At 48.4% G+C, this 23,186-nt stretch overlaps 2 protein-coding genes across 5 annotated transcripts in view; both read right to left on the bottom strand.

The window, feature by feature from the left end:
• ACAP2 (ArfGAP with coiled-coil, ankyrin repeat and PH domains 2) overlaps nucleotides 1–1,424 on the bottom strand; it is a 32,386-nt gene extending 30,962 nt beyond the window's left edge. For all 3 annotated transcript variants that reach the window (XM_035133265.2, XM_035133267.2, XM_035133266.2), the window contains exon 1: nucleotides 1,268–1,424. In XM_035133265.2, the coding sequence (XP_034989156.2) occupies nucleotides 1,268–1,320 (53 nt within the window). In that variant the 5' untranslated portion in view covers nucleotides 1,321–1,424. The remainder of the gene's footprint in view (nucleotides 1–1,267) is intronic.
• A 4,652-nt stretch (nucleotides 1,425–6,076) lies between these two features.
• Nucleotides 6,077–22,983, bottom strand: PPP1R2 (protein phosphatase 1 regulatory inhibitor subunit 2). 2 transcript variants are annotated; one of them, XM_035132860.2, is made up of 6 exons: nucleotides 22,602–22,983; nucleotides 21,873–21,980; nucleotides 19,687–19,764; nucleotides 18,334–18,434; nucleotides 16,643–16,834; nucleotides 6,077–10,121 (listed from the first exon to the last, which is right to left on the bottom strand). In XM_035132860.2, the coding sequence occupies exons 1-6, from the start codon at nucleotides 22,811–22,813 to the stop codon at nucleotides 10,054–10,056; spliced, it is 759 nt and encodes a 252-aa protein (XP_034988751.1). In that variant the 5' UTR covers nucleotides 22,814–22,983; the 3' UTR covers nucleotides 6,077–10,053. The 2 variants fall into 2 exon arrangements, with proteins under 2 accessions (XP_034988751.1, XP_060130219.1); XM_060274236.1 differs by lacking the exon at nucleotides 6,077–10,121 and adding an exon at nucleotides 10,129–10,361.
• Nucleotides 22,984–23,186: the final 203 nt, after the last annotated feature.

Below are 23,186 nucleotides of genomic sequence, written 5' to 3'. Positions count from 1 at the left end.
TAAACATACCTAGCTCCCCAAGCCGTTCCTCATAAGGCATCGTTTCCAGGCCTTTGACCATTTTGGTTGCCCTCCTCTGGACATGTTCCAGCTTGTCAGTATCCTTCTTGAACTGTGGTGCCCAGAACTGGACACAGTATTCCAGGTGAGGTCTGAGTTGGCTGGTTGGTGTGTGAGACCTGCACATCGCTTACTCTAGGTTGGTTGAGATGGGTAACACAGATTTGTGTTTGTTCTGGTCTGTTTCTTGTGTGCATTCCAGAGCAGCTGAGCTCAAGCTGAATGCTGCTTGTGGAAATCAAAACACACAAACCAACCAACCAACTACCCACAGAAACACCCACAGTAACTTAGCAAATACAGTCTAACACATATGAAGAGTCACATGTCCATCAGCACATTTGAGAATTAGAAGTCCATGATTCCTAAAAGTTTTATATTGACAAAAGGATCCACCACTTCTTTGGATCCTTCTCATTTGCACCCTGATGTGGAACGCCCTCCAGTGCTTGGGAGACAAAGTCTTAGCCACAGGACCACAAAAAGCACCCAGGCCTTTCTTGGTACTCAGCCTGTCCATGCCTGGATCCAGGTGAGCATTGATTCCCCCCGAAGATCCAGTGTCAGCTAACAAGGTCCTCTTAAGCCCAAAAGACCTGCTGGCAAGGGAGGCCCCCATTTGCTTCAAGGCCTCCCCCCCAAAAAAATGAGTCCTTAGCCATCTCCACCCCACTCCCTGAAGGCCTCGGGCTGCCTCAGAGGAGAAGTCGGAGGAGGAGGATGCCCCCTCTGCCTGCTGAAGCAAATGGGGAAGAAGAGCAGACATCCCCAAACTCGGCCCTCCAGATGTTTTGGGACTACAATCCCCATCATCCCTAGCTAACAGGGCCAGTGGCCAGGGATGATGGGAGCTGTAGTCCCAAAACATCTGGAGGGCCGAGTTTGGGGGTGCGTGCTGAAGAGGAAGGGCGGAGATGCTCAGCCGGGATCAGAGAAGGGGGAGAGGGGACCCGAGAGCGAGAGGCTGTCCCCGGGGCCGAGAAAGGCGCTTCTGCGGGGAGGAGCCCCTGGACAGGCGGCGGGCTCTCCTTCCTGGGAGGCTGCCCGACAGGGACGCTTCAGCCGCCACTCCTGCCCTGCTGCCCCCGGGGGCTGGACTAGATGGCCCTGGGGGTTCCCTCTCGCCGGAGAAGGCGACGCGGGCAGCCGGGCGGAGGTTTCCCTTCCGGGCCTCCCCTCCCTCCGGGGCCCCGCCTGGAGTCCGGACCTGAAGCGGGGCGAGTCCTTGAGGCACTCCTCGAAGTCCACGGCGACCCTCATGGCTCGCCTCCCCTCGGCCTCCGGCCTCCGCACCGTCCTGCTCTCCCTCAGAGGCTCCACTCGGTTCTGCCCGGAGGGGGGGGGGGCGAGGCGAGCGGGGGGCGGCGCGCAGGACGGGCGGAGAAGGTCCAGCCCAGCCCAGCGCCCCACCCCCCCGACCAATCGGCACGGGCGGCGCTACGCACGAGCCAATGGCTGCCGGCGGCAGGAGTCTTTTCCGAAGGCCGCCTCCGAAGGGGCAGCCCCCAGAGCCAATGGGAAGGGAGAGTGCGGGCTGCTCGCGCCAATCCCGGCCTGCCAAAGCTCTTTCCTCGGTTTCCTTCACCCGCCCCGTTCTCGATAAGGGGCAGCCCAGAGAGCCAATAGCGCTCGTCCATAACGCGCGCCGCCGTTGCATCCCGCGCGACCCAATCGGGAGCAGGCAGAGCCGCATTGAGGGGGCGGGCCCCGTTGCATAGCAGCAGAGCGGAACGTCTCTCCGGGAGCGAGTGACGTAGGCAGTACATGGAGCCCCGCCCCCTCCAGAACGGGCTTCTTGAGACGCTCCGACCTGGGGGGGGGGGGACGGGGCTGCGGAGAAAAGGGCCGGATTGAGCTTGGATGAGGCCCTCAGCTCCTGAAGGTAGTGGGGCCCTTTATGTGTCCAGCTGTCCTCTGTCAGCAACAAATTGTCCCATGGACTCCAAGAAGATCAAACCTATCCATTCTTAAGGAAATCAGCCCTGAGTGCTCCCTGGAAGGACAGATCCTGAAGCTGAGTCTCCAATACTTTGGCCACCTCATGAGAAGAGAAGACTCCCTGGAAAAGACCCTGATGTTGGGAAAGATGGAGGGCACTAGGAGAAGGGGACGTCAGAAGACAAGATGGTTGGACAGTGTTCTTGAAGCTACGAACATGAATTTGACCAAACTGCGGGAGGCAGTGGAAGACAGAAGTGCCTGGCGTGCTCTGGTCCATGGGGTCACGACTAAACGACTAAACAACAACAGATGTTATATGGTCAATGATAGGTATCTCAAGCCATTTGCATATGCAAAATGTAGGCACCTTATATATAGAAAGGAGCAAACCAGGGATATTTTAGGGAGCAGGCAGGGCCCATGACTTACATCATAGGAGCCTACACAACACACAGAACACTGTTGCTGTAGGTAGGTTTTATTGTATTTGTTTTTTATCTTATATTTTGCAAATTTACATCCAGTTTCTTTCCCTTTAATTTTTTTGGGGGCTCCGCCCTTGTGCTGGGGGGGCTGAGCAACACAAGAAATGCAAGAGAAAACCACCAAACACATCTGGTCTAAAGACGAGGGCCCCCCCCCATTAATCCAGATTACAATGGGATGTGGGGTTTGGCTTCCCAAAGGTCAAAATGACCTTAACAGATTAGACAACTGGGCCAAAGCAAACAATATGAATTTTAACAGGGAGACATGTAAAGTACTACACTTGGGCAAAAAAAAATGAAAAGCACAAATACAGGATGGGTGACACCTGGCTTGAGAGCAATACATGTGAAAAGGACCTAGGAGTCTTGGTAGACCACAGACTTGACATGAGTCAGCAGTGTGATGCAGCAGCTAAAAAAGCCAATGCAATTCTGGGCTGCACCAATACCGTGTTTCCCCCTTTTTAAGACACCGTCTTTCCTCAAAAAAACACAGGGTGGCTTACTTTCGGTGGGATGTCTTATTTTTTAATTACTGGTACGGTTTTTACGGTTCAGGACGCTGGCTCAGGGCGCTGCTGTGCTCTCTTGAGTGCTCAGCACTGCAGCAGCCACCGGTTCCGGGCGGCGGGGCAGCAGGCGTCCTTGGCCAGGCCAGGCGGAGGCCACTGGCTCAGGCGCTCCCCCCGCCGCTGCAGGGTGCTCCAAGCTCCTTGGCTGGGCCAGGCAAGGAAGAAGCAATGAGCCCAGCGGTGGTGGCAAGCGGTGGTGGCAAGCGGAGCACGGGGATGCAGCCAGCAAGGCGGGAGCGCGATCAGCTGTTAAGCAGAGCTCTTGGCCGCATGGAGTGACTCTGTGAGTGGAGGTGCCTGTGGGGGTTGGTTTCCATGGCGCGGAAGTATGGCTTATTTTGGGGGTATGTCTTATATTTCTCAAATGCTTAAAAACCCTGCCATGGCTTACTTTATGACTATCTATTAAAAAGGGGGAAACAGGGTAGGTGTATAGCAGGGGTTCCCAACAAAATTTTCTCGAGGACCCCTCATCGAGCCGCTATTGTGACAAGGACCCCCATTAATTCCTAATCCTAAATCTAATTCCTAATTCCTAATCTAATTTTTCCACTAAGCTTAACACTGATCTTGGAAAGGTTAGGTTCAAGGGACGCCGATGATTTAGGTTCAAGGGACACTGACAAGATCGGTTCGAGAGTCACTGACTTACTTGCTTGAACATCAAATGCATTATCTTCCTCTTCATCTGTAGGCCTTTGTCGTTTTAACGAACCACTTTTTAACCAACGGTCCATTTTTTATTACGCGAACTGTAGCTTCCGCAAAAAACAATGCTTTGTTTACAAACACTACTGTTTTGCAAAGAGGCAGCGCGCGCCAGGGAGGAGGGAGGGGAATGGAGAAGACAGGGTACCTGCGCAGTAGCGCACAAATGAAGCCGACGCGCGCAAAGCATCTTGGGGAGGTGAGCGTTAGTAGAATGCGCCCGCTGCCTCTTTGCAAAACAGTAGTGTTTGTAAAGCGCCACCTAACGGCATAAGACGAACTACTGCCTCTATCTAATTCTAGTTTTGCACTAGACTCTGCTCATGCAGGAAGTGGCCAAAACAAAAAATCTGTTATCATACGAAATATATTTAATATATTTTTTATTCTAATAGCATCTTGCGGACCCCTCTGGCATAGCTTGCGGACCCCTGGGGGTCCGCGGACCACCTATTGGGAACCACTGGTGTATACCATCTAGAATAGATCAAGGGAAGTAATAGTACCACTGTATTCCACTCTGGTCAGATCTCACCTGGAATGCTGTGTCCAGTTCTGGGAACCTCAGTTCAAGAAGGATACTGACAAGCATGTTCTGCTTCCAAGGCAAAGTTCACAAACCAAAACACCTACTTCCAGGTTTGCAGCATTCTTAATCCAAGTTGCTCATAAATTAAGCTGTTCTTAAACAAAGGTTCTAGTTACAGGTAGGTAGCCGTGTTGGTCTGAGTCGAAGTTGGTCTGTTGGGGCCAGTAATGATGTTGTCCGGGTGTATGTGGCAGCAAAGTTGGCATCTGGGTTTATTGCAGGCTCTGGTACCAGTGTCCATGTTAAGTCTGGTGGTTGTATTATTGTGGGTGAGGAGTTGTTTAAGATTGGGTGGCTGTCTGAAGGCAATGAAAGGTCTTCCTCCCAGAGCTTGAGAAAGGGAGCTGTCATTGTCCAGGAGAGGCTGTAGATCTCTGATGATGCGTTGTACTGTTTTAACTTGGGAGCTGTATGTGATGACTAGTGGTGTTCTGTTATTACTGGCCCCAACAACATCCAACATACCATCTCAGGACTATTTAATTGCTCATCTTCTAACATTGTGTATGCTATCAAATGCCAACGGTGCCCTTCAGCTCTCTATATTGGACAAACAGGCCAAACCCTACGCCAAAGGATAAATGGACATAAATCTGACATCAGGAACCAGAAGACTGAAAAACCAGTAGGAGAACACTTCAATCTCCCAGGACATTCTATACAAGATCTCAAAGCAGCTGTTTTATTACAGAGAAATTTCAGGAACAGACTGGAAAGGGAAGTTGCTGAATTGGAAATCATTACCAAGCTTAAAACCATGGAAGCACCTGGGATGAATAGAGATATCGGATTCTTATCTCATTATGCATGATCAAGCTTTCTTTAGCACCTCAGCCCAGGACTAATTGCAGCCATCAGCAGCCATTAACACCCATCTACAGGTTTACCACTCCCATCAGCCCATCTCCCATTCCCACCCACCCCCACCACCCTCTGTATATATATAGGGTCTGACACTTCTGTTTCTAGTGTATCTGAAGAAGTGTGCATGCACACGAAAGCTCATACCAAAATATAAACTTAGTTGGTTTTTAAGGTGCTACTGAAGGAATTTTTTTATTTTGCTTAAACAAAGGTACCACTGTATAGTTAAATTGCAACTTAAACACATTTTATTTGTGCACATTCAGCTTTACACACTTTGCAATTAAAAAGGAAGGAAGGAAGGAAGGAAGGAAGGGAGGAAGGAAGGAAGGGAGGAAGGAAGGAAGGAAGGGGGCAGGAGTCCGGAGAACAAAGCCTTTGTGTTCAATGGTGGGACTTCCAATGTGTTTTGACTACTGTATATTCCTGCGTATAAGACTACTTTTTAACCCAGTAAAATCTTCTCAAAAGTTGGGGTCGTCTTATACGCCCAGTCGTCTTATACGCTGGAATATACGGTATATGCAATTTTGCCTTTAGGCATGATCCCTGGAAAGTAACCCCCATGTAGGTTGAGAGCTTACCATACATGATTCTACTTCAGAAAAGACAGTTGGCTCCTCCATTATTTACCTTGCAATACTATGAGCTCTCATCTTAAAAAATAAAATTAAACATGGTTTTTAAATCATGCTCTAGGCACTCTGTTGGGAAACCTCTTTCCACCTTTTTGGAGAGTTTGGTTCAAATTCCACCAGGATCCAACTTCTCCCCCCGCCCACAAAGGAGAACTCAACAACAGGAAATATCCCGTTTGGCTGCAGCCTCAGCAGCTGAACAAATGCAAAAACACATATAGTTAAATTAAGAACTTTATTCTAAATACCAAACCACCCAAAACATACTCTGACATTGCAGAGAGCTCCTGCAGTTGCATCCTGAAGACGGCAGTGACAGTGAGCAAATGGAGACAGCTGGCAACTCTTTGCCCCTTCGTAGCCATGTCCCTCCAGCAGAGTAAAGGAAGGAGGAAGCAGCCCCTCCGGAGGTTGCCCTGAGAGTTCTCTTTTCGACTTTGTGGCTTCAACACAGGAAAGGCAGTCAGCAATTGATGTGTACCTGGCTTGACTGAGGAAGTTCCCTAGGAGGTGTGTTGTGTGGCTGCTCTCCTGGTGCTTGTCAGCTTGCTTTCCCCCTCAGGGTTAGCACACACCTCTCCCAAGAAAAGCCTGCAAGGCCAGGGGAGGGAGAAGCAGGCATGTTGATGGAGCTTGCTTTTGCTATGCCACAAAACTAGCCAAAAAGGAAAGCCAGCCAGCTGCAGACATGCTGTGCAGGGTAGATCAGAGCCCCCACCAGGTGTTTCCCAATACCTGTTGTTAAAGCTGGAGGGGGAGGGTTGTGACACCCCAGAAGTCCTACCAAGTCCCCACCACGGCCTTGAGCTAAAATCAAGAGGATGAGCCTGACCGTTCCCTTACACCAGGGGTCCCCAGACTATGGCCTGGGGGCCGGATATCGCCCGCCAGGCTCATTTATCCGGCCCCCAGCAACCCCCGCCGCTTGCTGCCCGCTCTTATCGGCATGGCGCAGCTGCCCACTTCCTGGTCGCTGGAGCATCGGAAATAGCTTGTGCGTATGTGCAAGCATCATTCCGGCGCACTTCCAGGTCAGAGGAGGCCCATGCACACAAGTTATTTCAGGTGTTCCGGCAACCCAGAAGTGCGCCGGAAATGACGCTGGCGCATGTGCACAAGCTATTTTCCGATGCTCTGATGACCTGGAAGTGTGCCAGAAATCACATGTGCACACGCGTATGAGCACGCGCTCCGGCCCACTGCGCGATCGGCACTCGAGGCACCTGCCCAGGGCCAGGTAAGTCTGGGGACTTCTGCCCTACACCGTAAGCACAAACACAACATAGCCCTAAAACCCCAACCCTCCCTCTTTTGAGAAATCAACTATAGTTGTACCTTGGAAGTCGAATGGAATCCGTTCCGGAAGTCTGTTCAACTTTCAAAACGTTCAGAAACCAAAGTTCGGAAACCGAAGCTCCTGCAGCCAATCGGAAGCCCCGTCGGACGTTCAGGTTCCAAAGAACGTTCGCAAACCGCAACACTCACTTCTGGGTTTGCGGTTTTCGAGATCCAAGGTACGACTGTATTAAATGCATGCTTCAATGAAATACCTCTGCATTTTCAAAGAATGGGTAACGAACTGACCAATCAAAATCGTTTGCAAAACAGTGGAGTGTGCGATCAGCAGGGAATCACTGCAATGCTTAGGCAGGGGAAGCAGCTCAGCCTTTTGCATGGGTGATTGAGCACCCTCCCGCTGGGCAGACAATGGAAGGAGCTTCATAAAATGTAATAATTCTGGTTTCAATTGCCTAGAAGTGTTACACTGTATGTTTTGAACTTGGCTGAAGGGAGTGGGGGAGATACAAAATCTTCAGAAGTTCATATAAAACAAATGCCTTAACCTTAATTATACTTGGATCGTAGTCTGGGCAGTTTATAAGACTGCATGCTAAGGAAAGAGAGGAGACTGTTCACAAGAGATTCAGCCGCTGGGGGTGGGTGCTGAAAAGCAGCTTCTCTCCCTCCCCCACCCAAGTAGGAGATTCTTCTCCCGGGACCTCCACTTGCCTTGTCATGCAGAGCTCTCTTAGGAAGGATCCCTCCCGCACATTCCCAGGGGAGGTCAGAACCCACCAGCTCCCAGAGACCCCTCTGCTCTTCGTAATGCTTATATGCCTTGATTTAGTATTGCCGCTTGGCAGAAAAAGGGCCATCAAGACATGCAAGACGAAGGGCCCCAAAGGCTCAGAGAGGCTGTGCAGGGCAAGCAACTCTGGCCTCAGCATCATGCAGCCAACTCTTCCTCTCCCAGGCCAACCAAGAGGTGCTGATTTCAAACGCAGGCATTTCTCTCCATCCTCTTTGCAGAGGAGCCTGAGGTCCAAAGGAGGTTTCCACAGACGGTGGGCCAAACTCCCCCAGAGCCAACGGGAGCTTTGCAAGCAATCAGGATGGCTTGAGGAAGCAAGCCAGTGGTATTAGACTTGTTTATTTAGCGCCAGTGCTGTACAGAACAGACAACATCCCTGCCCAGAGGGCTCACAATCTCAGCCAGCCAACTAGGAGACTGGGGGTGGGTGCCCTGGAGATGCAGCTCACTGGGACCAAGTCAATGTCACTTCATCATGATGTTGTCAGAATAGGGCAAGCGGGGGGTGGGGTGGGGCTGGGGTGGGAGCTGGAGTGCAACCAGCATCTGGAGAGCCGAGTCCACATCCTTGCTTTAAAGAACAGAACATTCACTACAGGTTCTTCTCATGGGAAAATGCAGTCAAAGGAAACCACACTTTTACTTAAAACATCAAAATTAAACTGCAAACGGGGAGCCAGGCAGTGACTCTGATGTGGCAAAGCTTACATGCAATTCCACACAGCCTGGACTTTTGTGGAAAGGTTCAGCTTGTTTCAACAGCCCCCTTCCCATTTTATCTACGTTCAGTGACTACACACACGTCTTTCTTGTAAGGCTACAAAGGGCCTAACGTTTTAAGACAGCCCTGGGATGCAATATAACTATAACTTTCAATGTGTTATTCAGATGTCACACAGTAAACAAGCCACCTGAAAACAGATCCATAGAGTCATATGGAGTTGGGTCAACACATTGAATTTAGATCAAAATTAGGAAATGAAAAGCCAAAGCAGGATTTTCTCTCTACTCAAGTCTGGAGAAAGGGAACAAGCCAGACCCCCGACTCTTTCTCCCCTGCCTTCATTCATCAGCCAGGACCCCACTGCTTGGGGCCTCCAGCATGAAGGCTGGTCTTTCCATCCACAGCCACTTGCAGGCGGCTGCTCTGGCTCCTCGCAAGGGCTGCATGGCAGCACAGTTCACCAGGCCACCCTCTCGCTCTGGACAGGAAGAGGGAGGGAGACGGGTGCCAGTGATGCTTCCAGCGCAGATTCGCAAAGCTGACTTCCCTCCAACTATGGGAAAGTGTGGCAAGCCCCTGGGGTGGCACGCAGCTCAATGGAGATTCATGGGGGGAAAGCCCACAAGACAACACTCCACAGCCAAGCCCACAAGCAGAAGAAGCAGAGAACGTTGCACAGCATGGCAGGCTTGGAGCATCATTTCCAGGCTCAGAACAGCCCCCACATAACAGCAGGGAAGCTCTGGGAAGCATGGAGGGAATGCAGAGCCCCTTTTCTCCTTCCTTTTGCTCATGGCTGCATTAATGCCGCCTCCCTCTCTGCCTCTTTCTCCCCCTCCAGCAACAAGATACAGACTAGCAAGATTAACAACCAAGAAGAAATATTCTACAAAAAGAAGCCTATTAATCAATCAATCCCCTCCCTTTTTTTTCAAAATACCTTGCCAATTGTCAAGCGCTTCAGTGTAAGGGTTCATCTATTCTAGCCGTAAAGTTTGGCACATCAACGCCAAAGCCCTTTTACAAGGCATGTGGCCACTTTAAGTCCTAGAAGGTCCTGCCAAAGAGAATAGGAGAAAGCAAAGTGACTGGTTGTTTCAAAACCATAAAGAGGAGCAACACGGATGTGCCAAAGTCACCTGCATTGTACGTCATATGATCCTGCTGTTTATGCATGAAGCCGTCTTCTCTGTGGCTGCCAGGCATAAGAATAAGCCAGCTCAGCAGTTTTTTCCATCTGCCTAAGAGAAAAGTCTCGCTGGCTCCCACCACACTTGGCAACAAACACTAAGTGGGAGCCGACCTGCTCCTCATTTACTTGAGTCACAACTGCAGGTGTGCAAGGCAGTGAATACAAAGGTATGGCTTCAGGATCAGCTACAGTCCTGAGCAGACTTCTTCTAGGCTGTGTGCAATTTTCTCAAGTGGGTCACTAGGATCAGGTGCTGTAGGAAAGAGAGAGAAAAGAAACAGGGAATTTCTCACCAGCTGCAGTTTACATCACAAAAGAGTGTGCGTCTGCGGGACAAGCGTTCACCCTCACAGGAGCAGAGCCCAGGCGGTCAGATGCCTGCATGCAGCACCTTTCTTTTTCATCTGAACAGGGTGGAAGCTCCAAATGGTCAACCTGAGTCGTCCATCAAAGCGTGTGCACAACGCTCAAACACAGGGATGGTCACCACTACCTGCAGAAGCCAAGAGTCCTCTTAGCCACCAGTGATTGTTTCTGAAATGGGGCACAGCAATTGCTTGGCCTGCATAAACGCCCCTCAGCCAGCTTTACAGGCAGCTCTGCAAGGGTTCCCACCCCCAATGTCCATCACGCAGGCCTTTTAGACCAACCACCTTCCAGGTCACAAAAGCTGCCCTCCCGGACTGCAGGCCTGGAAGGATCCCAGGTGAGCTTCTCTTTACAAACCTGAAGCCACCTTGGAAATAAATCCAACTTGGGCAACCAAGCGCAAGAGACTGAGGCATCCACACCTCATGGTCAGGATTCTGCAGTTGCCATGCCCAATCCCAGCAAGAACTGGACCAGCCCCAAGTCTAGCACCAGACTGGCCAAAGAGGTACATCTACCCTAGAGAAGACTAAGCAGGAAGGCACAGGGAGAGGCAGAACTACACACACACACACACACACACACACACACACACACACACACACACACACACAATAACCCACAGCTGTCAAGCAGGTGGTTGAAGAGACAAAAGGGAAGGGAGCAACATCTTCGACTAACAGCAGTGCACCAGGCAGGCCTTCCGGGTGGGGGAGAGATCAGCCGCTCACAGATCAGCCAGTTGGGCCAAAGCAATGCCATTTTTCTTTGACTTTGGTCTCAAGGCTAAAATAACCTCAGTAAAGATTTCTGAAGATGAAGAGAAAGATAGAGGGATCTGGGACATCATGTGTGCCTTCTCCCTGCCCAATCCCAATGTTTTTGTAGACGACTGACGAGGATTTGCTACAAGTGTCTCTCCTGGCCTCCTTCCAGACATCTTAGCCACCCTGCAGGTGTCTTAAGCAGGGAGCTCCACATGACACTTACCGGCTTAGCCCGATACTCCCCAAACACTCCCCACACCATTCCTCATGTTTTCTGTGCTTGCTACAGGACTTGGGGGAAAGAGAGGGACTAGCGGAGAGAACACACCTTTTCCCTATCACTGGGGCCTCATAGAGGGGTAGGAAATCCAATTCTTACCGTAATAATAAAAATATGCAGGCCTCCAACTCTGACCCTATTTCAGAGGAAAGGGTCTTTTCAAAAGTCACGGTACAGTTAGTGGCTTAAGCCCCGAAGTGGCTTCAACGCCACGCCCAGCCCTCCATTCAAAGGCAGCTAGTGAGCAACTGAGAGCAGGCAACTCAACCCAGACTTTCCCCTCTGCTTGGGGAAAAGATGAACAGCTGCCAGAGACTCTACAGGCCTGCATGTTAGAGGGAAGCCCTTCATTGGGCACCGCAGTTGTGGAGTCCTGGTCATGCAACTGGAGGTCGTAGGAGAGCAAGTGGAAGCCACAGGGAGCTTAGCGGAAGGAGCCCAACTCACAAGCACCCCAGGGCCTTGCTGGGGAAGAAGAGACCAGGAGCCTGGGCAGCCAGAACCTCCTGCACTTAGGCCACCCATTCCAGCATGCCAGCATGAAGGATACAAACACAGAAGACGCCCCCCCCAAAAAAAGACCCAATTGGGGGGGGGGAGAGAGAAACCTATGGAATTTGCTTCCAGAAGTAATGGCAGAACCCCCTGCAAGATCCAGTCCAAGGCCTGTCTAGGGCAGAACTCTGTTCTCAAAGGGGCCAACCAGTCGCCCCTAAGGGACGCCTGCAAGCAGGACATGAGTGCAACACACCAGGGAACACCAACCGCTGGTACGGAGAGGCAGAGGCACAGCCACTGGGGTCAGTCACCATGGGGAGCCTGATCTGCAAAGCCTTTCTCTAATCCTTTTTTCATGCCTCCTGTGGGAGGGAATTCCATAACTTGACTCTGCGCTGTGTGAAAGATGGTCTTTAGTCCCAATTTTATACCTCTATCATGTTTCCTGTTGCTTCTCTTTCCTCTGAACTAAAAATATTGTCACCCTTCCTCAAAGGTTCATTGTTTCACCCCCTTGATCATTTTGGTTGTCCTTTTCTCAACCTCTTCCTGCTCTACAATATCCTTTTTGAGTTTTATTCTCAATCCCTTTCCTAACAATCCCTAGCCCAGGCATAGGCAAACTCCGGCTCTCCAGATGTTTCTCCAGATGGGAATTGTGGTCCCAAACATCTGGAGGGCCGGAGTTTGCCTATGCCTGCCCTAGCCTTTCTCAACATCTTCATCAAGGTCTCCACTGCAACCCAAGGTATCCTTCTTGGTCATTAGCAGCCGATCGCAGGAGCACTGATGCAAACTTTGTATTTCTTGCCCCTGTGTGCATCATTTTACACTTACTCATTGGTCATTCTACGCCAAATCACCTGATTTTATACTCAACCGTGCTCTCATGACTCAGATTTTCTTCCCAAAATTTTTTATGTGCAGTGGAAGACAGGAGTGCCTGGCGTGCTCTGGTCCATGGGGTCACGAAGTGTCGGACACGACTAAACGACTAAACAACAACAACCTATGAGATTCGATTTTTGCGCAATTTAGGCTAATGCAATTTCTGCATCAGTTTAGAAAAAAACTCTCATTTTGCTCATTTTTCAACCGGTTGGGTTTATTTTGGTATCAAAATAAAGGTAATTGTGGTCTCTTTCAAAATAAGGTACAGTATAAAAATCGTGGACTGCAAGAAGATCAAACCTATCCATTCTTAAGGAAATCAGCCCTGAGTGCTCCCTGGAAGGACAGATCGTGAAGCTGAGGCTCCAATACTTTGGCCACCTCATGAGAAGAGAAGAATCCTTGGAAAAGACCCTGATGTTGGGAAAGATTGAGGGCACTAGGAGAAGGGGACGACAGAGGACGAGATGGTTGGACAGTGTTCTCGAAGCTACGAACATGAGTTTGACCAAACTGCGGGAGGCAGTGCAAGACAGGAGTGCCTGGCGTGCTCTGGTCCATGGGGTCACGAAGAGTCCCAGCTGAAGAATCTTTGGCAGATGACCATCCAACCTCTGCTTAAAAACTTCCAAGGGATGAGAGTCCACCACCTCCCAAGGGACTCGATTCTGCTGTTGAACAGTTCTCACCATCAAAAGGTTATTCCTAATGTTCAAGTACCATAAGTGGTGCTAGAGGAGACTCTTGAGAGTCCCATGGACTGCAAGAAGATCAAACCTATCCATTCTGGAGGAAATCAGCCCTGAGTGCTCACTGGAAGGACAGATCGTGAAGCTGAGGCTCCAATACTTTGGCCACCTCATGAGAAGAGAAGAATCCTTGGAAAAGACCCTGATGTTGGGAAAGATTGAGGGCACAAGGAGAAGGGGACAACAGAGGACAAGATGGTTGGACAGTGTTCTCGAAGCTACGAACATGAGTTTGACCAAACTGCGGGAGGCAGTGCAAGACAGGAGTGCCTGGCGTGCTATGGTCCATGGGGTCACGAAGAGTCGGACACGACTAAATGACTAAACAACAACAAATAAAAATCGTATTAAGTGCCACAGAAAAGGGTCACCGACCAAAGTGAATTTTTGTCATTTTATTCCCGGTAGGTTCGATAAGCCATAGCGCACAAACTACAACTAAGACTTGTTTCATACTTTTGTTGCAGTGGGCTAACCATGTACTTTTTATGATTTAAAAATAAGGAGGGTGGTTTTTGTGGTTATAAAATAATTTGAATTTGAAGTATTTATTTTTTTAACTTTTTTGTACAGGTTTAAGGTCTCTTTGAGCCTGAATTAACTCACACATTCGTGAGAATAGTTAAAATTGTATCCTCTTATTTTACAATGTCATCTGATATATTTTAAAAATTATGTTTTATTGATTACTTTACTTAATAAAAACAAAATACATCTCAGAGCCCTTGTTCATTTTATTGTGTAAAATACTTCTGCAATGATATGGTCAAAGTTACTTTGTTTCGCATATATGTAATATGGTCAATGAGGCTGTAAGTGTGTGTGTATACGTATATGTATATATGTGTGTGTGTGATTTTACAATTTAATATTCAACCAAATAACACAATGTAACATTTGTCATATAAACAAAAAAGGGGGGAAAACACCCCACGACTTCCCTCCACTTCCCCTTCTGGTTCTTTAAATATTTATTACTTCTGCTTAATTTTTGTCTTATTTTTATGATCTTAAACCTCAATATACTTAACATTTTTATACCAAATTTTATTTCGTAATTTTAATTCCACTACATTTGATAAAACATACCTTCTTTCTCTTTACACTTCCAGCATTTATTGGAACTAGTTCTATACATTTTTGCAAGCTTAACTGGAGTTAAATACCATCGGTACATCATTTTCATATAATTCTCTTTCAGAGTTGTGCAAGCAGTACATTTTAAATCAACTTTCCATAATTTCCCCCAATCTTTCATTTGTATATTATGTCCTAAATCTACACATTTAAAAAAATAGAAGAAAATCTGAGTTGTGAGAGCACATAGCACCAGGTGATTTGGTGTGGAATGACCCTCATATCAAACGGCATTTGCCATTTTGCCTGGAGGTCCTTTCGGATGTCTTCACAGTAGAAAACAGCTATCATCTCACCTGTGTCTTCTCTTCCCTGGGCTCCCTCAACCATTCCACAGCACACCTGGGCTCACTACACTCTCCTAGAACTCACAGATCCTAATCCATGGCCTGTCTCTGCCACAGTGCTGCTCTGCATGTACTTATTCCAGGCATAGGCAAACTTGGCCCTCCAGATATTTTGAGACTACAACTCCCATGAAATCTCGGAGAGAAGATTTCAATTTATTCATGTGAGGAACACCCCAAATGAGGATGGGTAAATGAGGCATGCAAAGGCCAAACCAGCTCAGCAGCAGCTGAATGAACCCAATTCTCTCTCTCTCTCTCTCTCTTTTACGCACACACACACGCACACACACTCTTGGGCTCCACCCAGCTGCACAAATCCTAGAAGGGTTTGCCTTCCAGTCACCTGGAAAAGGGAGTGGAAAAACAAGAATGGCAACACACTACCCATTTTTGTCTCTCCACAGTTCCTATTTCTTCCTCAAGGAGAACGGCCCTTGCAGGCAAATAGGAACAAGTCCCTCGAATGGAAACAGAGCTGGCAGTTAAGGCTGGGCAATATCTGGTTTTCGACATTGTGATATAACACCAGTTAAACACTGCAATATACCAATGTCTGAAATAAGGATGGAGCTATGTAGAGCTGGCTTCATGAATTTTCCCACATTGTGATTTTTGCCAGCACCTGCTCTTGTGATTTGCTGCCCCCTGGCAGGGGAGAGCTGAGCTGGCAGAGTTTAACAGGGTCTGCAAGAATGGAGAGAAACATAGATTTAGGAGAAACTGCAAGGGTCATCTACTTCAACACCCTGAAATGCAGGAATCTCAGCTAAGGCATCCATGACAGATGGCCATCCAACTTCTGCTTGAAAACTTCCAAGGAAGTATGGCCTAGCTTCATGGTTTTTCCCACATTGTGATTTTTGCATAGTGCACCAAACATACTCACACACACACACACACAGACTAGGGATAGGCAATGCATTGATACATCATCAAAAATAGGTTTGAAGTCCACATTGAGCCAACCGTTTCATAATATTCACCATGGCGATATATTGCGAATCACGATATGTGTGTGCTATGGAAAAAATAGCAACATGGGAAAAATGCGAAGCCAGTCATCCCTTCTATCACAATTCCTTCTGTCCCTGTTGCTCTGTCCTATCAGCTGTGTCAGTTTTAGACCCCTAAGAACAGGCACCCCCAAACTGCGGCCCTCCAGATGTTTTGGCCTACAACTCCCATGATCCCTAGCTAACAGGACCCGTGGTCAGGGATGATGAGAATTGTAGTCCAAAACATCTGGAGGGCCGAGGTTTGGGAATGCCTGCCTAAGAAGAAGCATTTTCTACGACGTTACCCTGTTCACCTCTACGTAATTAAATCCTTATTTCAGACATTGTGATGTGTTGGTATATCATGATGTTTACCTGATGATATATATCACCAAACACCGTTCAGTCCTAAACACATCATGATTCGCGATATATTGCCAGGTCAAAAATGATGAAGCCGACAGCCCGATATAGATTTCAAGCTGATACTGTGTATCATTTTGAAGAAAATACCAGAGTTGCCAAGTCAGGTGATGCAAAGCAAACACTTGGCTGGAGGTGTCCAAAGATGCCAACCCCCAAGAGCAGCTGCCTAGGAGCCTGGCTGGGCAGATTTCATCCTGGCACCTAATAACCCTGCAAAATCCCCTCCACCTTGTGGCTCAGAGAGCTGGCGCTAAGGCGGAAGTGCTCTCTGACCGGCACCAACTGTAGGCACTTTGGGAGTAACTGGCTCACCAAGGTCTACCGTGTCCCGCATCTCTTCATCACATTCGTCATCTTCATCCTCATCATCGCATTCATCGTCGTCATCTTCTTCATTGGCTGCATCACCACGCAGCTCCTTCGCAATCAGCTGCCTGGCTAGCTTGATGTTCTTGCCCTCATTGTAGTGGATCTTCCTCTTCATCTCAAACTGCCTCTTCTTCTCTGCACGGAGAGCAAAGAGATTCAGTAGACCGACTCATCAGCCCTTGTTTTTCTACTGCTATACCTCCTGCAACTCCACTGCCTGCTGCCATGAAGACCCTGAGCTACAAGAAATGAGGTCCATCCCAACAGGCATATATCAAAATTTGAACAGGAAGGTTTTAAAAAAATCCTCCAGAACCATTGCATTTGGCCAGGAAGCATTGTACACAAATGTACCTACCACATTCCCTAGGAAGCATTTCCTAAGAGGAGTTACAGCCGACCTCATCCCAAAGGCTATGGGTGGGTAGGGAGGTAGCAAAACATTTCCCCTCCCAGCTTCTGCAGGGTGCTCAGCTAGAATTTTTCCAGGTCAACAATGGAGCAAAATTTCCACCTGAGCAGCTAAAATCCACCTGCACAAGTGTGTGTGCGCACAGTCTGTGCAAGAACCACACCAGTGTCTATTTTGTTGGGCCTTCGCACTGAGAAACCAGTGGCTTATTTTTCTGCTTAGTGAAGTCAAAGGAAGGAGCAGACAGACCAGCCTAAGCAGCTCCCAAGATCAGCCGTTTTACTCCGGAGTCAGGCATAAGGGCAGGTAACTTTGAAGGGTAGAAAAAAGAGATACCTCCTCCCCCCAGCACAAATGCCAGCTATTCTCGAGAGCAGTTTTCAGAAAGCCATGGTATAAACACAGAGAACTGCAGCGTGTAATTGCAAAAGGAGGCAAGAACATAATCCCCAAACTGATCCGTCCAAGAGCGACCATTCGTTCCAACTTGTTTCCTGGCCTCTGCAGTTAGCCTTAAAGGAAAAGACAGCTTATTCGTCACCACAGCGCTCTCCCTCCCTCCTTTATGATGTTATGTAGTCAAAAGAACTGCTGACTTGGAAAAAGCTCAGTGTCTCACCAAGAGCCTGAAATGTAGAAATTTAGTTGGAAAGTTCAGGGGGAAGGAAAATATCCAAAGCCCTGTCAGTTCAATAGCCTATGTGGAAATAGACACCAAGCATCTTTATCATGCCACGGGGAGGCAGAGATCTAAGAAGGACGAACTTTTACCTCTTAACCCAACCCAACTCCACTTGTTAGAAGGTCCCAGCCACTTAAGGGCTGTATTCCAGCTAAGTCTTACTCAAAAAGGATCCACTCACTGCAAAGGGCTTAAGTCAATTCACAACACTGGTTTCAACAGGTGTCCTCCAAGTGTTGACAGCGGGATCCAACCCCCAGGAGTGCCTTCAAATCCAAGCATTTTTCTGTAACTATTATGTCATTGGGGTCCAAATTCAAGAGTCTGTTCCTTGGGCTTCAACCCCACCTCCCAGCTCCACTTGATGGTCACAGGCATATTACCATCCTCTGCCTCAGCTTCCCATCTATAAATGGGGATAAGCACCACTTAAACCACAACATCTGTGCAGGTATGAAAAATAAAAACTATCCAGTCCTTTGCACATTTCAGCTGTTCCACAGGCATCGTTTGGCTGCTACTGGGTAAAGCAAGACCTACCACGTTCTTCAGGAGTTAACTCCGAATCATCGTCCTCTTCGTCGCTGCTCTCCTGCTGAGCAAGGATCTTCGGCCCCTTGCCATGTGCTGCAGCTGCTAACCTACACAGATTTATTGGGTTATTTATTTTATTTCACAATACTTTTAGCCCACTCTATTTCCAAAGATCACCGGACAGGTTACCGTAGTAACATAACACACCCAAAGAAATAAGCAAGTTCAGGTAAAAATATAAATTTAAAATGTAGCATAAAACCTAACAGCAAAATAACAGCCCATAATCACCCAGGACTGTGTTTTAACCAGAATGTCAAAAGCATCAGTACTATTTTGCAAACAGTCTGATAAAAGGAGAAATGCTTGTTCAGATATCTTCACCCCATGCCATTTAGGGCTGTGTAGGTAAATACCAACACCTTAAATTCAGACTGGAAAGACATTGTCCCAATGTGCATCAGTTTTGTGTGTGTGAATTCCACACTAGATATAATCAGTAAAATGTCTGCCTTTATAAAAAATCTATCATGCAAAATTTAGTTTATACTCCTGGTTGCCAGAATAGGGTATTGCAGAAGTGCAAACGCCCCAGAAAAAAAGCAGCCAGTATAACCCAGAGTTGGAGCAGCTCCCTGTGGGCAGGGGGGAGGCAACAGTACTGCATAAACCTCTGAGACATGCATATAAAGCAAACAGTTTTACTCTCTTTCTCGTAATACTAGAACTCAATGGAGTCATACAACAAAGATGAACAGTGGGAGATTCAGATCAAACAAAAGGCAAGAAAGGTTTTTTTGGGGGGGGGGCAGAAAACTGTGCATGGGAACTGGAAGGGAATCACGAACAGAACCCTGAAAGATTGCAGCAGAGAAGGAGGGAGGGGGCAGCACTTCCAGAGGAGAACCAGCTAAGAAAACAGTGGACTTAAACCAGTCTTTCTCAAACTCAGATCCTGATACACTATTGAACTACAACTCCCATCATCCCTTATGACTAGTCCTAGCGGATAGGGACAGTGGAAGTTGTAGTCCAACAACATCGGGGGACCCGAGCTTGAGAAAGGCTGACCTAAGGCACTGAAGAGGGAGTCAAGAAGGGGACTTTCAACTGCCTCTTCATTTAAGCCATGATGGCCATATGGACCTTCCAGGCTCAGGTGCAGTTGCTGTTGTGTATTGCCTGCTCGGGAGTGACAGCAGGGGAAGACCTTGACTTCATGCCCTGCTTGGGGATCCTGCTGGACAGTGTGGAAAACAAGGCTCTGGACGAGACAAAACTGTGGTCTAATCCAGCAACAGATTTAGAACTTCTTGGGTTCTAAAATAAACAATCCTCCCTGCACCCAGGAGCACTTACTTTGTTGCCAACACATCTGCAGTGACGCCTTCGTTGCATTCTGTATCGCTGCCTGCATCTTCGTCTTCTCCTGCCATGCTGCAAAGGTAAGACAAAGAGAGGGCATCAAGAGAACTTTCTGCTACAGCCTCACTTGAAGAAGCAGCACCAAGCTACTTGCGTGCCAAAAGAGATTTCTTTAAAAGCAAACTCTCCTTATTTCATGTATTTTTGTGTACTGTAAGTAATCAACTCCTCTTCTGTGCTGAAGATACCAAAGGTATCTACAAAAATCAGGGTGATATTATTATTACTATTATTATTATCATCATCATCATTATTTATACCCCGCCTATCTAGCTGGGTTTCCCCAGCCACTCTGGGCGGCTTCCAACAAAACACATTAATAATAATAATAATAATAATAATAATTATTATTATTATTATTATTATACCCCACCCTCCCCGGCCAGGACCGGCTCAGGGTGGCTAACGTCAAAATATATAATACTGTACATTAAAACAATATATATAATACATTAAAACATAAAGTCAGTTGATTAAAATCAGCTTAAAATCAGCCATTAAAAACATCAATCATTAAAAACTTCCCTAAACAGGAGTGCCTTCAGATGTCTTCTAAAAGTCAGAGAGTTGTTGATTTCCTTGACATCTGATGGAAGGGTGTATTACAGGGAAGGTGCCACCCCCGGAAGGCCTTCTTGCCTGGTTCCCTGTAACCTCACTTCTTGCAGGGAGGGAACCGCCAGAAGGCCCTCGGAGCTGGACAATGTGGGTGGAGATGCTCCTTCAGGTATACTGGGCCGAGGCCATTTAAGGCTTTAAACAAAGAAGCAGAAGGGCTTTTCCCTCAATATATAAATTTGTTGAAAGATATAAAGTCCCAAATTGGAGCTTGCACTTCCCAAAAGCCTATCATGCACACAAATGGGTGCTATCTAAAGAACCTTTAACCGAGTTAAGATTTAAAAGGGATATGTACAAAAAATGGAAAAAGGGGGAAACCACCAGGGAGGAATTCAAACAAATAGCCAGCACGCGTAGAGACAAAGTCAGAAAAGTAAAGCACAGAATGAACTCAGGCTTGCTAGAGAGGTTAAAAGCAACAAAAAGGGCTTTTATGGGTATGTCCGTAGCAAAAGGAAGAACAAGGAAACAGTGGGGTCACTTAGAGGAGAAGATGGTGAAATGCGAACAGGGGACAGAGAAAGGGCAGAACTCCTCAATACCTTCTTTGCCTCAGTCTTCTCCAAAAAAGAAAACAATGCCCAACCTGAAGAATAGGGAGCAGATGATTCAGCAGGGGAAACACAGCCCCGAACAAATAAGGAGGTAGTACAAGAATACTTGGCTAGTTTAGATGTATTCAAGTCTCCAGGGCCAGATGAACTACATCCAAGAGTATTAAAAGAACTGGCAAAGGTGATTTCCAAACCACTGGCAGTAATCTTAAGTAAGATGCAAAGTGATACACAAAATAAGGAAAATATTAGGTGTGTGCAAGCAGTTTTGCATTTATTTCTATTATTAAAAGAAATTTATTTCATTAGCACTTCATTAGAATTGCAGTTGGTTCATTCATCATTTGTTTTATGATGAATGCTCTTCTGTTACCCATATTCACTTTGATTGCTTGTCTTGTCTTTTCTTACTTTCTATGCCTGTGGCAGCCAAACTGATCCTGGATTTTCCCAGGCATCTGAGCAGTACATGTGAAAAGGATCTAGGAGTCTTGGTAGACCACAAACTTGACATTTCTGCTGCTCCAGAGAAGCGGACACGGAGCAATGGATTCAAACTTCAAGAAAGAAGATTCCACCTAAACATTAGGAAGAACTTCCTGACAGTAAGAGCTGTTCGGCAGTGGAATTTGCTACCAAGGAGTGTGGTGGACTCTCCTTCTTTGGAGGTCTTTAAGCAGAGGCTTGACAGGCATATGTCAAGAATGCTTTGATGGTGTTTCCTGCTTGGCAGGGGGTTGGACTGGATGGCCCTTGTGGTCTCTTCCAACTCTATGATTCTATGATTTAAATGTGCACTAATCAAAAGCAATCCCTGCAACACATAAAGCCTGCCATGCCATCTTTTCACTCTAGGCTTCTGTTTAGCCTCTCAACAATGCCTCAAAAATGTGGTGAAGCACACAAGGGCAACCTATCTTTTAATCATCCTCATGTCTGGCTTACCTATGGTAGGGAGTGCTTGGCTCATCTATTTTCATTAAGCCGTAGTCTTTGCCTGCTGGATGGTAGGTAGCTAGGATGTTCATTTCATCCCACTTCTGGGATTTCTTACTAAAAGAACACGAGAAAGGAAAGAAATGGAATTAGAACAGAGAGAAACATTAGCACTTCTCTCTTTCAAAAACCCTACCGGTAATCCCTTTCCCTAGAGAGCAGGGGAACTCACCCTTTTGATCTATCCATCCATTTATTGGCTTAGTGCCTCACCTTACAGCCCCTGCTCAGGTACAAAGCTCACTGGGTGGGTCTTGGGCTCTACAACCCCCCCAACCCAACAGGGCTGCTGTAACGACAAGATGAAGAGGGAGAAAGGGCAAAGACCACCTTGAGGTCCTTAGAGAAAAGGTGGATGACGATGATGATGATAATAAATTATTTATACCCCGCCCATCTGGAATAAGAACAGAATAGATGTTCGCTCTGATCTGCGTGTTCCAATCATGAAAAAGGCCGCACACGCGTCGTCCCCCCACTCCTTCACGAAGGGCAGCCCCCAAAACAGGACCCCTCTAGGCAGCAACCCAGGAGATCTGAGCAGAAGGCTCCCCGTCCCGCCCAAGGAGAGTGTGCCTCAGGGGCCCCGAAAGGAAGCTGATCCAGGGCCGGAGCGGCGCCCTTCCCTCTTCTGCGTCATGCTGCGCCCCGCCTCCCGCGCCCGGCCTGGCCTCGCACCCTTGGGCGTCGCCGTCGTAGGCGCCTCCGAGCGGGACCTCCGCGGCGGCAGGCTTTGCGACGGTCGGTCTGGCCTTGGCGGCGGCGGCGGTAGAAGCCGCCTCGGCCAGGGCCGCCGCCACTAGGCCCGCGCCGCTGCTGCCGCTCCCTCCGGAGGGGTTCTTGAGGATGCCCTTCACGGGGGCGCGGCTCGACGAGGACTTCGCCTCCATGGCGCCGGGAGGGGGGGAGGCGCGCCCCGCCTGACCACTCGCTCGCCCGCCCGTGGCCTCGCTGCCGCCGCGCTCGCTGTTCTTCTGTTGCTTCTTCTCAGGCGGCGGAGGCGGGACGGGACGGGAGGCCGCTCGGAGTCACTGCGCCGTCTCGCTCTGCGCACGCGCAACAGGCGGGCGACGCGCGACGCCGGCGTCATAAGCGGGGCGCGGGGGCGGTTCCCTTCCCTCCCTTTTTGCCTCAGAAGCCGGGCGGCGAGGACAAGACGCGGCAGGGCGGCGGCGTTCTGGGCATGCGCCGAGCGCGCGAGAGGCGGGACGTCCGGAAGCCCGGATGTAGAACGAGCCGCTGAACGCAAACTGCGCCTGCGCA

Source organism: Zootoca vivipara, chromosome 5 (assembly GCF_963506605.1).
Source record: "Zootoca vivipara chromosome 5, rZooViv1.1, whole genome shotgun sequence".
NCBI lineage: Eukaryota > Metazoa > Chordata > Lepidosauria > Squamata > Lacertidae > Zootoca > Zootoca vivipara.
This window is presented reverse-complemented; position numbering and strand designations above follow the sequence as displayed.